Source organism: Netta rufina, assembly GCF_964035555.1.
Source record: "Netta rufina genome assembly, chromosome: 14".
NCBI classification, from domain to species: Eukaryota; Metazoa; Chordata; class Aves; order Anseriformes; family Anatidae; genus Netta; species Netta rufina.
In genome coordinates this window covers 1764086-1781012 of record NC_140137.1, presented here as the reverse complement: position 1 = coordinate 1781012, position 16927 = coordinate 1764086, and the positions used below count along the sequence as shown (strand labels likewise).

Below are 16927 nucleotides of genomic sequence, written 5' to 3'. Positions count from 1 at the left end.
GGCAGAACCGGGCAGGAGCGGCCCCGCCCCCGACGCCGCGGCTTTGCTGCGGTACCGGCGTGAGGCCGCCGCGGGGGGCGGGGCCTTCAAGGGGCGGGGCTCGAGGAGGAGCCGCGGTGCATGGTGGGGTGGCGGCGCGGAGCCGCGGCCTAGCTGGGAGACGGGCGGCGGGGAGGGCCGGGGGAGCCGGGGGTGCGGTGTGGCTGCGTCACCGCTCTGTCACCGCGGCCTTGCGGAGGGACCCGCGCCGCCGCTGAAGGAGGGGAAGGGTAGAAAAACAACAAAGTAAAGCTGCGCGAGGCGTGCTGCCCAGCGGCGTCGGGCCGGTTCCGTGCGGGGGTCTCGGTTGGAGGCAGACAAAATGGCGGCTGGGGTGGCCGCCGGCGGCGCTGCCGCGGGAGGCCCGGGCGAGGTGGGCCTGGAGGAGCCCAAGAAGATGACGAGGGAAGACTGGAGGAAGAAGAAGGAGCTGGAGGAACAGAGAAAGCTGGGAAACGCGCCTGCTGAAGTGGACGAAGAAGGGAAGTAAGTCTCGTTAGCGTGCTGGCTACAGGCACAGGTCAGCAGTCCTGCTGCCCGTGGGGTTGTGGGGTTCTGAGGGGTGCAGTACGTGCTGCGGAAGGAAACTGCGCAGTTTCATGAATTTGCTTTGAACGTTCCGATCTGTCTCAGAAAAGAGGTGTTTCTACTTCCAGAACAAAGTGTTCAGCGTTTATCTGAGCTGTTGGGGTGTTAGCCCAGTAAATCAATGTTTACCTGATCTGTTGGGGAGATGCGAATGCTGACAAGGAGTGTTTTACAAGGGGTGTACACAAAGTACTGGGGGATCACAGAATCACAGAATTTCTAGGTTGGAAGATCAACCTAGGACTCAAGATCATTGAGTCCAACCTCTGACCTAACACTAACAGTCCCCACTAAACCATATCCCTAAGCTCTACATCTAAACTTCTTTTGAAGACTTCCAGGGATGGTGACTCCACCACTTCCCTGGGCAGCCTGCTCCGATGTCTAACAACCCTTTCGGTAAAGAAGTTCTTCCTAACATCCAACCTAAAACTCCCCTGGCTCAACTTAAGCCCATTCCCCCTCGTCCTATCACCAGGCACGTGGGAGAATAGACCAACCCCCACCTCGCTACAGCCTCCTTTAAGGTATCTGTAAAGAGCAATAAGATCACCCCTGAGCCTCCTTTTCTCCAGGCTGAACAAGCCCAGCTCCCTCAGCCGCTCCTTGTAGGACTTGTTCTCCAGGCCCCTCACCAGCTTCGTCGCCCTTCTCTGGACCCGCTCAAGCACCTCGATGTCCTTCTTGTAGCGAGGGGCCCAAAACTGAACACAGTACTCGAGGTGTGGCCTCACCAGAGCCGAGTACAGGGGGACAATCACTTCCCTAGCCCTGCTGGTCACACTGTTTCTTATACAAGCCAGGATGCCGTTGGCCTTCTTGGCCACCTGAGCACACTGCTGGCTCATATTCAGCCGACTATCCACCAATACTCCCAGGTCCTTCTCTGCCAGGCTGATTTCCAACCACTCCTCTCCCAGTCTGTAGCTCTGCTTGGGGTTATTGCACCCCAGGTGCAGGACCCGGCACTTGGCCTTGTTGAACTTCATGCAGTTGACCTCAGCCCATCGGTGCAGCCTATCCAGATCCTCCTGCAGAGCCTTCCTACCCTCGAGCAGATCGACACACACACCTAACTTGGTGTTGTCTGCGAACTTACTGAGGGTGCACTCGATCCCCTCATCCAGATCAGCGATGAAGATAATTAAAGAGGACTGGCCCCAGCACCGAGCCCTGGGGAATGCCACTAGTAACTGGCCTCCAACTGGATTTGACTCCATTCACCACGACTCTTTGGGCCCGGCTATCCAGCCAGTTTCTAACCCAACAAAGCGTGCGCCAGTCCAAGCCGAGAGCAGCCAGTTTCTTGAGGAGAATGCTGTGGGAAACGGTGTCAAAAGCCTTGCTGAAGTCAAGGTAGACCACATCCACAGCCTTTCCCTCGTCCACCCAGCGCGTCACTTTGTCATAGAAGGAGATCAGGTTCGTCAAGCAGGATCTGCCTTTCATAAACCCATGCTGACTGGGCCTGAGCGCCTGCTTGCCCTGCAAGTGCTGCATGATGACTCAAGATAATCTGCTCCATGAGCTTCCCTGGCACTGAGGTCAAACTGACAGGCCTGTAGTTTCCTGGGTCTGCCCTCTGGCCCTTCTTGTAGATGGGCGTCACATTTGCTAGCCGCCAGTCAACTGGGACCTCCCCCAATAGCCAGGACTGCTGATAAATGATGGACAGTGGCTTGGCCAGCACCTCTGCCAGTTCTCTTAGTACCCTCGGGTGGATCACATCCGGCCCCATCGACTTGCGCACATCCAAGTGCTGTACCAGGTCACCAGCCATTTCTTCGTGGATAGTGAGGGCCACCTCCTGCTCCCCATCCCCTTCCACCAGCTCAGGGTACTGGGTATCCAGAGAACAACCGGTATTGCCGCTAAAGACTGAGGCGAAGAAGGCATTGAGCACCTCCGCCTTTTCCTCATCTCTTGTAACTAAGTTTCCCCCCGCATCCAGTAAAGGATGGAGATTCTCCTTAGTCCTCCTTTTTGTGTTGATGTATTTATAGAAACGTTTTTTGTTATCTTTAACGGCAGTAGCCAGATTGAGCTCCAGGGACTTTACAGTTTGTTTATTCCTTTTCTCTGTTGCATCTACACGGCTCACCATCCTATGGCCTCTGGAAAGAGAAGCATTAATATTCTTGTGCTCAGTAACTGTAGAAGGAAGTATGTAGTTTGGAGTCAGGAGTTTAGGTGAATTAATGGTAACAAAATCTCAGAAAAGTCTGTTTACTTAAGATGACCTTACTTCTTTGGAATGCATTATAGCTTCAGTGATTATTATCACTTTTGAAGCATGTACTTAATGTAAAAGTTATTTGTTAAGCTAAATCGCGAGTTTGTTTTTTTCTTTTCCTGTGCCACGTATTTATTTCGTGATATCTTTTACAGAGATATCAATCCTCATATTCCTCAGTACATTTCCTCAGTGCCATGGTACATAGATCCTTCTAAAAGGCCTACACTAAAGCACCAGAGACCGCAGCCAGAGAAGCAGAAACAGTACAGCTCTTCTGGAGATTGGTACAAACGAGGAGTTCAAGAGGTGTGCAAGATGTTTTTGTCCTAAAATAAAGGTTTTGTTTGAGGAAATAAGAGTTATTAACATCCTGCAATTTCTGGCTCTGTGTTTTTGAGGGGGGCAAGAGCTGGGAATTTGTATTCAGCAGGCATGTGTTTGGTGATAACCAAAATAAGCATTTGGGGTTTGGCTAGAGCATATGTGCTTTAGTGGTATTGAAAAAGATGAATTAGTTGATGGAAACACATACACGAATGTTGCCACAATTTTGTACAATGCTTGTCTTTTCTGTTGTTTAGCATGCAGTAGCTACCCGATATCGTAAAGGAGCTTGTGAGAACTGTGGTGCATTGACACACAAAAAGAAAGACTGCATGGAGGTAAACCTGACCATTGTTGATGTTCTAATGGCTTTGAAAACAACACGAGTTCTAATCTTAAATTTAGCTAGCTATTTTTCATTAAAAACTACTATTTTGAAAAAGTTACTTTGAAAAAGGTTACAAGTATCAAAATTCTGTTTGAAAGATTCTGAAACAATAGTTATGTAGGAGACACAAGAGAAAAGTGAAGAAAAAAAGCTACTGTTCAGGGTGGTGTTTATTGCTTGTCACAAACAGAATTGATAAAGTAAAAGGTTGGCTTTTAGTTCTTCATGTTAATTTAACACAGATGCTGCTGTGGCTGTCTGTTTCATGTCAGCTAGAAGCAGTCCCCAGAAGCTATTTTAATCGCTTCTTTAACTGTTGAAAATTGAGTCAGTAATTGGTACTTTTGAGTCAGTTGTATTACTTTAAAATACAGAATTGAACTTCTCATGTTTACTTAGAATTTGGAGGCTTATTGTGTTGAATTTAACTGGCTTTAGAAGAGCTCCATTGATACTGTTTTTAAAGCTGTGTGTCTTAGCAACTAGCATATTCCAATCTAAATGACCAATGCATTTATTTATTTTTTTCAGAGACCCAGGAAAGTTGGAGCAAAATACACAGGCATGAATATTGCACCAGATGAACATGTGCAGCCTGAACTGATGTTTGATTATGATGGAAAGCGAGATCGTTGGAATGGATATAACCCAGAAGAGCACATGAAGATTGTAGAGGAATATGCCAAGGTTGATCTGGTGCGTAGGCATTATAGTTTACTGGGAAAAGTTCAGCGTTTGGCTTCACTAGGTGGAGGAGTGTTTGCTACTTGCACTGTTAATGTTGGACCTTGTGCGGTATTCATAATGGAAGGCGGGGTGGATTCTGTGTTTGATAGCAAACTTCACTTGAACTGAAAGTTGAAACCAGAACAGACAACTGAGTATGGGTCTGCAATAAATGAAGTGTCTCTCCAGATTGCTTACTTTTTACTAGACAAGCTCTAGAGTTTATTAACCAAGATGCACGTTAAATTGCAGGCAAGAAAGGAATTTCTAAGGTGTCTTTACTACCTAGAGTCAATAATGCTGTATTTGTAAGCTCATTCATATTTTTGTTACTTAGAAATCCTTTATCTTCCCATTGCGGAGCAGGGAACTAGTTGTACACGTCTCTGTGGTTCAGTGATGTCAAATACATGTAAAAAAATCATTTCATTCTGCTTTAAAATGTCATGTTAGATGATAAAATTTGATGGTTCCTGTGTGAAACATAAATGCTTGCAGCATCTGTCATGAACTACCTTAAACACTGATGTTCCTAACTAGATTATGAGGACACAATAATAAAGCATATTTGTTTTTTAAAAACTACTGAACTAAAATAAGCTGTGTTTTCTTTAATTACGATAGACGTAGTAATGGTATAGCTGCATAAGCTCTGGTGAATCAGTTTATTTACCCATGTAATATAACAGTAAAATGGTTAGTATATATAGTTTCCTTGAGGCTCTAAAAGCACTGTGGTTAAGCATAGGTGTAGAGGAGACTATCTCTAGGCTGTGGTTTTTTTGTTTTTTTTTTTACGAGCACCCAAAGAATTAAATGTCCGTTTTCTTATAATAGTGAATAGATTTTAAATGGCAGCAATCACAAGAAATACTTATGATGTTACTGTATACTTGCTATTAAAAGGCAATATTAAAATAAATGCATTTGTGTGATATGCAGGCCAAACGTACACTGAAAGCGCAGAAGCTTCAGGAGGAGTTAGCATCAGGAAAGCTGGAGCAAGTGGTAAGTAAATCAAAATCCTAATTTATTTTTGTTTAGGCTGAGTGAAAATAGAACAGGTTACTTCTCTGATGCTTTTATTCTCTGTACTTGTTTTTCTACTGCTTTTTATACTCTTTAGTAATTGAAAGCTCTTCCTAGCACCAGCTTATTTTGTGACACATACAAGAATTCAGAATACTTTCTTCTAAATGACAGTACTTTCCTTTTGGGCAAAAAACGTTTGATTATTAATCTTCTAAAATTAATTATGTGGAATTTTGGATTAGAAAGCTTGTTTTCCATGGAATTCAGTTCACACAGAGACATGTTTTAAGTATTTAAGGACTGTTTTGTCTGACTGATGTTGGAGCACTGATTATTATGCAGATTGTTTTAGTAATGCTTAGTGTAAATAGGAATGCAAAGGTATTTTCTTTATCTTAAACCCAAACTTTTTCTTCTTCAGTCATTGCTTTGACTACTTGTAGTGTGTCTGATTATTTGAAGGCTGAATATACGTATCTACTTCCCTCTGGCATGTAACTGAAGAGTATGCATCTTCTGTTAACTTCTACAAGCTCCCCTTAGATTAAAAGGCACCACTTTTGATGATTATTGATACAAAATTCAGATTTTTAAAGTAATTTATGATATTTTAAGTTTATAAAATGGTGAAAAAGCATAGATCGTTACTGGACAAAAGTATTTTTTTAAGTGGTATTCTTAAAAATATATATATTTAAAACCACCATCAACCAATAGACTGCATATGATTGGGTCTCCATTTTCCATGATTATCACCTTTCATTTAGTCACTAGATGGCAGGATGACCTAAATTTCTGACCCAACACAAAATAGGGATTACTGATCTTATGGGTATAAAAGTGTTTTTTGTTTGTTTTTCATGCCTGTATTCACCATAAACATTTTTAGCTTCCATATACTTTTTTTTTTTTTTTTTGGACAGTTCTGCCATGTCAATTACTCTCAGGTTAAGGGCTAAACTGGTTAATGAAAAATCTGGCTGTGTTTCGCTAGATTACCAAGCATGAATCAGAAGCCATAATTTATTCCTTTCAGTCCTAACAAAATAGTTGCATACGTACCTCTTTAATACAGATTTTTTTAAGGTTTTAGAGGTGGATCTTAGTTACATTTACATGATAAGAAATATCTTAGTCTAAATCATTAGTGTTCAGAGATGTAACAAGCTTTAGATCACAGTGACAGTTCAAAGCCTTTACAAGAAAAGTAAATTCTAGAAATTTGGTTTGTAATCCAGTGAAAAGGTCTCCAGCTTGTGTCTGTAACAGTGATACTTACCAACTCTATTTTAGAACATCCAAAATGTAGTGATCTTTGTGCATTGTGTGCATTGTATTTTCGCAACCAGTTTTTTAACTTCGCAAAGCTCTGCTTTGATTGGTCTTTATCTCCCTGCCGTTTTTCTTCTCTGCACTATCTTGTCTTCTCTTCTTCTCTGCTGATGTGCTCTTTGTTTGCTGCAGAACTCCCCAAGACACCAGTGGGGAGAAGAGGAACCAAATTCCCAGACAGTAAGACGATTACCCGCTGCATCACACCATGGGCAGGAAAAAAAAGACCCATAGTTAGTGGAATAGCAAAACAAGGGTGGCATAAGGGTTTCAATGTTGGCTTCATGCCACTGGTTGCCTGTTCCCTTTTGGAAGAGGTTGTTGGATTTCATTGAGGGTTTTTTAAGTCACAGGTGTTGTCAAACCTTAGAGGTGCAAGCAAGTAACATTGTTATTTGCATGGTATATTTTGCCCAAGATAACTATTGTTTTAATATTGTCACAGTGACATTTTTGTAACTGGAGGAAATGGAAGTCCCTTAATCAGTATTTCTGAAATGCCGAGTGTATCTACATGATAGATTTGCATGTTTAGGCCCATTTTTTAATGAAACCACTATAATCAGATTATTGTACTTGTCTCTGAGAAGTTTTCTGTTTCTCTCCTCAGGAAAGAGATCGTAACAGTGAAGATGAAGATGAAGATAAATATGCAGATGACATTGATATGCCTGGGCAGAACTTTGACTCTAAAAGACGCATCACAGTCCGAAATTTACGTATTCGGGAAGATATTGCAAAAGTGAGTAAAGAACTTCATTTTTTCCTTTTATATTTATGTTAATTAATTTTAAAATTCATACCCTCAATTATTAGTGTGTTTGAGTATGGGTCTCAGGGTTTAGAGGTTAAAGTCTGTCCACAGTTCTCTTCCTGCTCCTGTTATAACTTCTTCAAGGTCTATCTCTTGCACAGATATTCCCTTATTTTAAAATGGCTAAGTTGGGGGATACAGCAGTAATTTCAATTTTTAAAAAATTCTAAGTTTTAATCAAATATCTTTTATGTTGTATGTGCTTTTTTTCCTCCTAGTACCTAAGGAATCTAGATCCAAACTCTGCTTATTATGATCCCAAAACAAGAGCGATGAGAGAGAACCCATATGCCAATACAGGCAAGAATCCAGATGAGTAAGTTAAAACAGGGTCATGCTTGTGTACCAAACAAAACTCTTAAAAATGAGACTGCTCTAAAAGTTTTGTATTTTATTTCATATCTGTGTGTCTTTTTATTAATGAATCCCTAGTCAGTTATGGATAGAAGTAATGCTTTATAGTAAACATGGAAAAAATGTTTTATTTATTAACACATTTTTGTTTTTAATATATAAAAGTAGTGTGTTAGTGATTGTGGACTTTAATCCTCAGGGATGCAGGAACTACCATTCTGTGTACTAATCTGACGTAGATCAAGGATTAGAACACTGTTGTATGTAGAAGAGAGATCGGTGAACAGTAACGTTATACACATAAAGTATTTTCAGTAATGGATCTAAAATTTCAACCCTTTTTTTGTTGGGAGGCATCCAGCCCTGGAGACTATCCTGGAGTATCTATGGTATCTGATTAAATGCCTGAACTAGGATCAAAAGCAAACTGTGTATTAATGGAGCCTGCACAGAAAAAGTCTGAAAACTTTGGCATTGTCTAGATAGACAATTACAGAATGCCACAGGTAGGCTTTGGGTTGCACATAAGGCTGTCTTACTTAAAACCCAAGTCAAGCACTTGAGCTGTGACCCTTCCTTGACACATGTTGCTCTGTGGACATACAGAGTAGACAGGCTGTGAGTAGAAATGTTATTCAGGGTACTGTAATTGGATTAGCTTGCTGCCTGAAATAGAATGGCAGTGGCTAACTGCTAGCAAATAATGCTCTTTCCACCTCTCCCTGTCTCCAGCAAGAATAATGACAGTCAATTGTATTTTCAGATGGAGATGCATTCATTTCTCTCTGGGGTTGTAATTTGACCTTTGTTCAGTCTGTGTTTCTGCAACAGCATTGCAGACGAAGCTTTTCAGAGGGGCTTTGGGAGATGAAAACAGTAGGAAACTGAATTGTCAACATTATTTCATTTTCAGCCTGTGTTCCATCTGCTCTTTTTCAGCTTCTACAAGGGGTGTGCAAAAGGTATCAGGGCAGTACAATTATTTCCTAGCTTGAAATTGGCTGAGCAGAAGGATAGATTCACAAATCCAAAAGCAGAGGTCAGTGGTACAGTATCACGTACCGCTTGTGCAATTACTGTGCAATTAGGCCCAGGCCTGACTCACGGTATCTCAGACAGCTCCAACACTCTGTAGCATGAGTACTCTAAAGTGCTGTCTAATACTGTCATGACTCTATTGTGAGTCTAGACTTTAATTTCATGTATTGAATGAATGCTTCTCTCCCTCCGTTTGTAACTCAGGACATAAAGGAAAATTTTTACTTCCTGTTGGTGTTATGTGATTTGATTAAAAGAAAATCATGTTATCCGCATGCTAAAAATAATATCATTCTTTCCTGCAGAGTTGGTTATGCAGGTGACAACTTTGTTCGTTACACTGGAGATACCATTTCAATGGCACAGACTCAGTGTAAGTGTTTATTTTTCTGTGGTTTCATGGGGTTGGTTTTTTTTTGTTCTGTTTTCAAAAAATGGATTTTAAAGACTTAAGTTAGCAACACTTTTTTTTGCAAAAGAGAAATCTTTCTAGATTTAAATTGAGTCTTTCTTTCAAACTATTAGAAAATTAAAGATAATAATGTGAATGTATTTTGAGAATAAACATTGATGCTTCCTGTTAACACAGTGTTTGCTTGGGAGGCTTATGACAAAGGCTCAGAAGTGCATCTTCAGGCGGACCCTACAAAATTAGAGCTACTCTATAAATCCTTCAAAGTGAAAAAAGAAGATTTCAAGGCACAGCAGAAAGAAAGCATCTTAGAGAAGGTAATAGATGTTGGGTTTTATTTAATAAGAATTCTGTCAAGTTTGAATTCTGGTTCTTAGGGAACAAATACTACTACTACAATGTGAAAATGCATCAGCTGTTCTATATATATACAATATTATATACAATATATATACAATACAATAAAGCATGTATAATCTCATCTATTAGATTCATTATATTATTTAATGTAAGAACCTTTGAAGATCTGCTAGTATTTCTTTGGATGACTGGGAGCTCTTCCTTTAACTGTCAGAATATCTCTAGTGAAAAATCTGACACTAGTAGGAATCCAAACCTTAGATGCAAGTTTGACAGGGGGAGGAACGTACTGCACTGGTTATACCAAGGTTGTATTTTTCCACGTTTTGGCTTGGTCTGAAAAGATTTCCTGCTTAGAAATAATCTCTAAAGTAAGAATTATTACTGGTGTAATTTTCCAGGAATAGAAGAAAACATCAGTGGCCGTGGGAGGATACATAGTTCTCACTAAATAGTTATTCACTAAAGATTTAATTGTCTCTACCCACTTTTGTGTTGCATTTTGTTCTAGAGGTGTGGACAGAGAAGGCACCAAAGATGAAATTTTTTAAATGTGTGCTTAACTTCATAGACTTTTTTTTTTTTTTTTTTTTTGTTAAACTATCATATGTCATTTCTTTTGCATTATAGTATGGAGGACAAGAACATCTAGATACCCCACCAGCTGAGTTGCTGTTAGCTCAAACAGAAGATTACGTGGAGTATTCTAGACATGGGACAGTTATCAAAGGACAAGAGAAAGCTATTGCATGCTCTAAATATGAAGAAGATGTGAAGATCAACAACCATACAGTAAGTACTTACTTGAAGTAAATACACACACACACACACACACACATATGTATAAAAAAAAAATCTTCCTTTGGAAGGGAACAAGGTGTAGTAGATGCAGTGCAATATAGCTAAAACACCAAGTAAATAAATTTCTCCTTCCCTAAATGTGACACACTCTTCTACTGAGGAGGAATTTTAATTTCTCACGATTGCAGTGTGAATGAGGAGTTGTGATGGCCATCTTAAATTGAAGGGGAAGTTGCTGTTGGTTTTTTTTTTTTTTTGGAACCATACCTGTAAGACTAATGTAAAATTGCAAAAGTATTTCTCATAACTTCCCCTTACGGACTGTTTGAATAGGTTGCTCATCAGGAAATGATGTCAGGAATAATTTGCAGCCTGCTCCTTATGGGAGTATTATTATAGATGCAACTGCTGTGGTGTCTTTTCTTGCAGTGCATTTGGGGTTCATACTGGAAAGACGGCAAGTGGGGTTACAAATGCTGCCACTCGTTTGTCAAGTACTCATACTGTACAGGAGAAGCTGGGAAAGAAATTGCAGTAAGTATTGTCTTTTTTAATTACTTGAGTAGAGCTAGAAGGCATTCATCTGCATAAGCTTTAGGTGGTTTTGCTTTTTTTTTTTTTTTTTTTTTTAACTTGGCCTTCCCATTTCAAATATGCTTTGTAAATGGATATCCTCTCCCTTTTCTGTTGCATAGAATACTGAAGCAAGCTTACTAGAAGAGCAACCTAGAGAGGAAGAACACGTGACAAAACCCAAAACATTGATGGAGGTCAGTTGTTTCCCTTTTTAAGGGAGCTATTTTTCCTCAGCATTTTATGTGACCCAAACATATGTATAACTACAAGATTATGCAAGTCATTCTAAGGAGTCTGAAAATCATCAAACTGAATTACTGTGTCACATCTTTGTTCGAAACTGACCTCTCAAAAATCCCTACTGTTTACTAATGTTATGATGGCTTGAAATTAGTTCATAGAATGGTAGAATATTGCTACTGCTTACTAGCTGAATCTTAACTGCTGCTTTTTTTTGGCCTTAAAGATCCACCAAGAGAAACAGAAAGAGAAGAAAAAGAAGAAACATAAGAAGAGTTCTAATTCAGACAGCGAGGGTGAAGAGAAAAAGAAGCAAGAAAAACTTAAAAAGGTGCGCTATACTCTTGAGTGTTTCTGTTGCAAAAAGAACTTCAGATATGTTTTACAACATTAGTGTTATGAAACCTGTAACAGTTCTTGTGGAAGTCTGTGGACTGTTCTTTGATGCTAATTTTGAGATGAAACAAATTTAAAGTGCTGTTAGATGTTCTAAAGTACATAGCTTTTACTCCCTATTTGTCAGGCAAACACGCAGTAAATAGTCTAGTTTTGGAAGACTTAGTTTGGAAGATACAGAAGACTTCTTTTCTAGTCGCCTATTACAGCAATAGGTATAAAGACACTGCAGAACACAGTAACTTGAGATCAAAGAACAAAGGCATTGTCAAAGCTTGACTTAGAACTTTTTATCCCATACTTGAGCCCAGTCTCATAGCTGATGCAATAAGTCTGTCAACAGTCTATCTATTGACTGTTGCTGGATGGACCCTGTGCAAGCACAACATCCTGCCTTGGGTATGCAGGGGAAATTATTGTTAGACTGTGATTAATCAAAACATTGTAGAAGAATAATTTCTTTTCAATAGCAAGAAGGAGCAACAGTAGTAGTTTGAAAAATGGGATAATTTGTATTTCAAAAAAGCACATTTTCATTTTAAAATCACTCTGAAACAGGAACAAAACACAAAGATGACATGCTTTCTTATCTGCTTTTGTACTTTATGGATCATGATTAAAACCCATGAGTTTCTTACTCGATTTTGGCAATTGGAAGGGCATTAAAGTATCTTGTTTGCAAAATGCTAATTTACTATCATATTATGCTAAATGCTCAAAAATAAGCACATGTGAAGTGTGCTGTAGGTGGGCATGATGTGCATTGTTTATCCCACTGTTCTGCCTGCTAATTGTTTGTTATACTAGAATATAATGTAAGCTTTTTGTAAGCTTTTGTTGTTGGTTTTGGGTTTGTTTACTTTTTTTTTTTTTTTTTTTGCTAAACTTTCTTTGCATCTCCCCCTTTCCCTCTTCCATTTCAGGCATTAAATGCAGAAGAGGCTCGTCTCCTCCAGGTTAAAGAAATTATGCAGTTAGATGAGAGAAAGAGACCATACAACAGTGTATATGAAACCAGAGAGCCAACAGAAGAGGAAATGGAAGCTTATAGAATGAAACGTCAGAGACCTGATGATCCCATGGCCTCTTTTCTTGGACAGTAGCCTTAATGAAAATCATTCCAGTACACAGGATTTTTTTTCCATACTTGTTTACAAGTCTATGGACACTTACCTTCCATGTGGCTAATAAATGCCAGAGATTTTCTTTGCAACACAGATATTGGTAAAAACTTCTTTCAGTAGATGTAAGCAGTCCAGTACTTGGAGCAATTTTGTATGTGTGTGTGTGTACGCACATAATTTATGACTGTGTGTGTATAGATACATATACGTGTGTGTGTACACATAGATGATAAAGAAAAAGAATACATCCACTGTAAACTCTCGATTGGAAGAGAAATGATCTGATACTGGCTGTAATTCCAGAGATTCTGGATTCATTTGGCAATGCATGAAGACTTAATAAATTCAGTAAAACTGAGTACCCAAAAGAAGTGATCGGCAGGTGTTGCTGTTAATATAAAGCAAAAATTGTTGAAGATAAATTAGTACACCTGAAGTCTAACTTTTATTTGTAAATGGACTTGCCTGTCACATGGCTTTAAAAGGAGAAATAGTTAATTTGATTGCTTTATAGTAAGAATTTTGGAAATGTAAAATTGATTGTACAGTTTTGGTTAAATTAATATAAAGGTCTTAAATGCTATGTATCTGTTGTAACCAAAAGACTAGAAGAAACTGTATAGAGCTTTTAAATTCTGATTGTTTCTGCAGATGTTAACATATATATAAGGTGTGAAGATCTAAGTTTTTGGTTTTCTGTTTTAAAACAATATACATCTTACTTCTACAACTTCCAGAATCCTGTTACATGGTGGAATGCTAAATGTTAGCCTAATACCTTGTGATGTCATGCAGCATTTGCTATATGTTTAGCAGTATTGCTCCTTAAACTGGGAATTCTCCACTGTAGATATTATAAGATGAAAAAATGGGAGAAAAACTTGATGCCATAGCTTTAGAGGCAGAAGGATTGGCAATTTGTTCTACTGAAGCATAAACAGTCTCATTAAATGTGGCTTACATATAACCAAATTAAGTATGGTTATATTAATGGTAGGACAGGGAAAACTTTTCAATTCTAGCTCTTCTAATGAAGAACCTGATTATAATTTCAACTTTGTAAATAATGAATCATATTCTACAGTTAGTAGAAGCAAATTATTAAAAAAAAAAAAAAAAGGTGTAGTATGTTTCAGCTATTGTCACCTGTAAGGCTGGTTTCTTTTTCTGAGCCATTTTTTTTCTCAAAATCTGCTTCTCCTTTATTTTTGTTACAGAAATACTAATTCTGAATGCAGACTTAAAATAAAGATTAATTAACATAAAAATCCACAGTCAGATTAATAAATCTTATAAAACAAAGTACTTCTAGCACTTACTGAAGAAATATACCAAACTAGAGACACTGAGGATCTTCATTCAAGGTGGAATTGTTAATAAAGCCAAGTACTAGAAAGGAAAAACTTCAGAGTGGAAATTAGTTTTTCCAGGGGTTGCTTTTATATTTTCATAAAAAACATGGACTTAGAAAGTCACAGGGAAAACTATCAGGGACATTATTTCCCTTCTGCTATGCTAGTGACTCACTTTCTGAGTTTCCATGTTGGCTCATGTCTTGACCTTTCTACCTTATGGATGATTTCAAAGCGCATATTACTCCTTTTTTTCCCACAGGGAATTATGTACAGTAAGTGCAAATTTAAATGTCTTGCCATGTGTTTGATTTCACAGCCACCTTTAGAGCATTGAGTATTTTAATTTAGTATACAGAAATGCTAAAATGCTAGTGGAAATTTTGTGTTAGTCTGCAATGCAGCTCTATATTAAAAGTTCTCTGATATTGTCGCTGATGATAAAAACTTTATTTTACTGTGTTCCAGAGATCTTCTGCTATGATCTGAATGCAAATTGACCTTGAATGATTTTTCTGAATTAGTTGAACTGTAAACTCTTCTGAGGCCTGTAATGTTTGAAGTACTGCACAGCAATACCTCTAGGTGCCCAGATACCTATGTCTGTTTCAGAGTCATGTTCAATTTGGGGGACAAAGACGTGTCAAAAGGGTCCATGTCACCAGTTACTTCAGCCATTTGGATACCTCTCTAAAAGTAGCTAGAGGTTTGATCCTTTATAATGGAGGTAATTCAGAATGAAGAAAACATAAGTCACTGGTCTAGGCAGCCTTTAAACTTGTGGTTAATGCGTATATATTTTATGGACGTGGGGAAAAAGAGGAGAGTTAAAGGCACGTGTATTTTAGAGGCTGATGTAACATGCTAGATGCTCTGGGACCATGCATTTATCAGAAAAATTAACCAAATCCTAACCACTTGTGTGTTTGGTTTATCTTTTCAGTACTTGAAGACGTGACAGTAACTTACTTTTCAGCATGCCTTGTCTTGCTCTGCCAAGAGAGAAGCTGCAGGGAAGAGGGACCAGTAGCCTCTATTTTACAGCAGTTCCAGGGAAAAAAGCAGTAGCATCTTACTCAAAATACGTGAATGATACAAAGTAGATCTCTTCTGGATCAGTCTGCACAGTTAAAGGACAAAAAGATTAAACTGTGTTATTCTATTTATATGATAGAGGTTAAATGTTAAAGAACATTGTGGATCTAATCATGAGGATTAATTTTTCCTCCATCTGCTTTCCCTTGGATTTGGCATGCAATATGACTGCATATTCAATGATTGCTTCCTATTGCACAAGCTGATTTTTTTTTTTTTCTAAAATGAGTTTGAAACAAGTTTTTCGATGAGCTTAGCCTGAACCTAAAATGAAAATGAGCCTACTGTAGTGGAGACAACAGGAATTCAGAACTACTGTTTCTTCCACGCACATACAAGTGAGAGGAAATTCTGTAGCCTGTTAAATTAGTCAAATTCTCCCAACACAAAACAGACCCACCCAGCACACTCAGGGCAGCTTTCTCTGAATCTCGCCTTTGGCAAAGCTCAACATTTATTTTCCCCAACTCCCAATTGTTTTCAACAATCGCTTCAGTTACTTCATTTCTTACCCTGTTGAATTCTGGTTGTCTGAGGTGTACTCGATCTGCAAACTGTGAATGAGACTAGATTTGAAGATGTTCATGTTTTTAGCACACAAGTTAGAGGAGAATCCTTTATTTTTTTCTTGGAAAGTTTAGCATCCTGTGTTATCTTCCAAAGCCTTTGAGGCACACCAGAAGGTAGCTCTTTTGCTCTCTCCATGTTTCTTTGTAATTAGATTCCTATGGCTTCCCTGCGTGGGTTAATGAAAGAGATGTGCTGTTCTACATGCGCAGTTGTTAAGGGATAAGAAAAAAGCAGGAATGGTAGCACTACTTACAATTGAAATTGAACTTGTCCTTTACCTTGCACAGCATTTTCTGTGCCCACTAAACCACTGTATGTGCCCAGTCCCCCACAACAGCTGCAGTTTTCCATGCCATTTTTAGGTATAACTTTAATTACTCCACGCAGGACAAAGCAATACGTCCAGGCAACTCCTCGTTGTACTCATTCTCCTGTCTGCATTAGCTGTGGTGGACGCACCAAAGAAATAGAAATATCATTCTAACTTAAACTGATTGTTTTACATAAAACAAGTTTGTTCACATCTCAGATGACCCAACCAGACACAGCATGCAGTGATGGGTTTGCATCTGCAAAATACTAGCACATTTTAGGCCTCAGTGGAACATGAAAAAATAATCTAAGGAAACTGCTCCATGGACAAATAAGCAAACCCAAAAATTCCTAGCAGCAGTCTTAAAAGGATATTCCAGTAATTCCAACACATTTTCGAAAAGGCACCACCACCCAACCACTCACTGCAGCGGGATCTAAGTGCAGTCCTTGGCCCGTTGCCCTGTCTTCCACCACAACTTTTAAGAGTGGGACTTTTTTCCAGCTGCTTTTCCTTCCTTATCACATTTGCACATGCATTTGTTCCAGGCTTTTAATGTAAAGCCAACAACTACAACTTTTGCTCCAACAACACCTCCCTCGCAGTTTTATCCCAGTATGGTGGTTTTACCGTGCTAGGCAACTGAACTCCACCACAACCACTCTCTCACTCCCCCTCCTTAAAAGAGGAAGGGAAGAAGTAAAGGAAAGAACAACTCATGGGTTGAGATAAGGATAATTTAGTTAAAGGGAAAAATAATTATTATGGAAATATTATTATTAATTAAACAATTTAACTAAAGGAAAAAAGGGAAATG

The 16927-nt window shown here is 39.2% G+C and overlaps 1 protein-coding gene across 2 annotated transcripts; it reads left to right on the top strand.

The window, feature by feature from the left end:
* The first annotated feature begins 133 nt into the window (after positions 1 to 133).
* On the top strand, positions 134 to 14048 carry SLU7 (SLU7 homolog, splicing factor). Of its 2 annotated transcripts, XM_084295203.1 has the most exons (15): positions 134 to 525; positions 3016 to 3169; positions 3445 to 3525; positions 4107 to 4271; positions 5244 to 5309; positions 6798 to 6845; positions 7276 to 7407; positions 7698 to 7795; positions 9177 to 9244; positions 9461 to 9600; positions 10274 to 10435; positions 10874 to 10978; positions 11140 to 11214; positions 11487 to 11591; positions 12580 to 14048. In XM_084295203.1, exons 1-15 carry the CDS (start codon positions 362 to 364, stop codon positions 12757 to 12759), a joined length of 1743 nt encoding a protein of 580 aa, XP_084151329.1. In that variant the 5' UTR covers positions 134 to 361; the 3' UTR covers positions 12760 to 14048. The 2 variants fall into 2 exon arrangements, with proteins under 2 accessions (XP_084151329.1, XP_084151330.1); XM_084295204.1 differs by lacking the exon at positions 6798 to 6845.
* The last annotated feature ends 2879 nt before the right edge of the window (positions 14049 to 16927 follow it).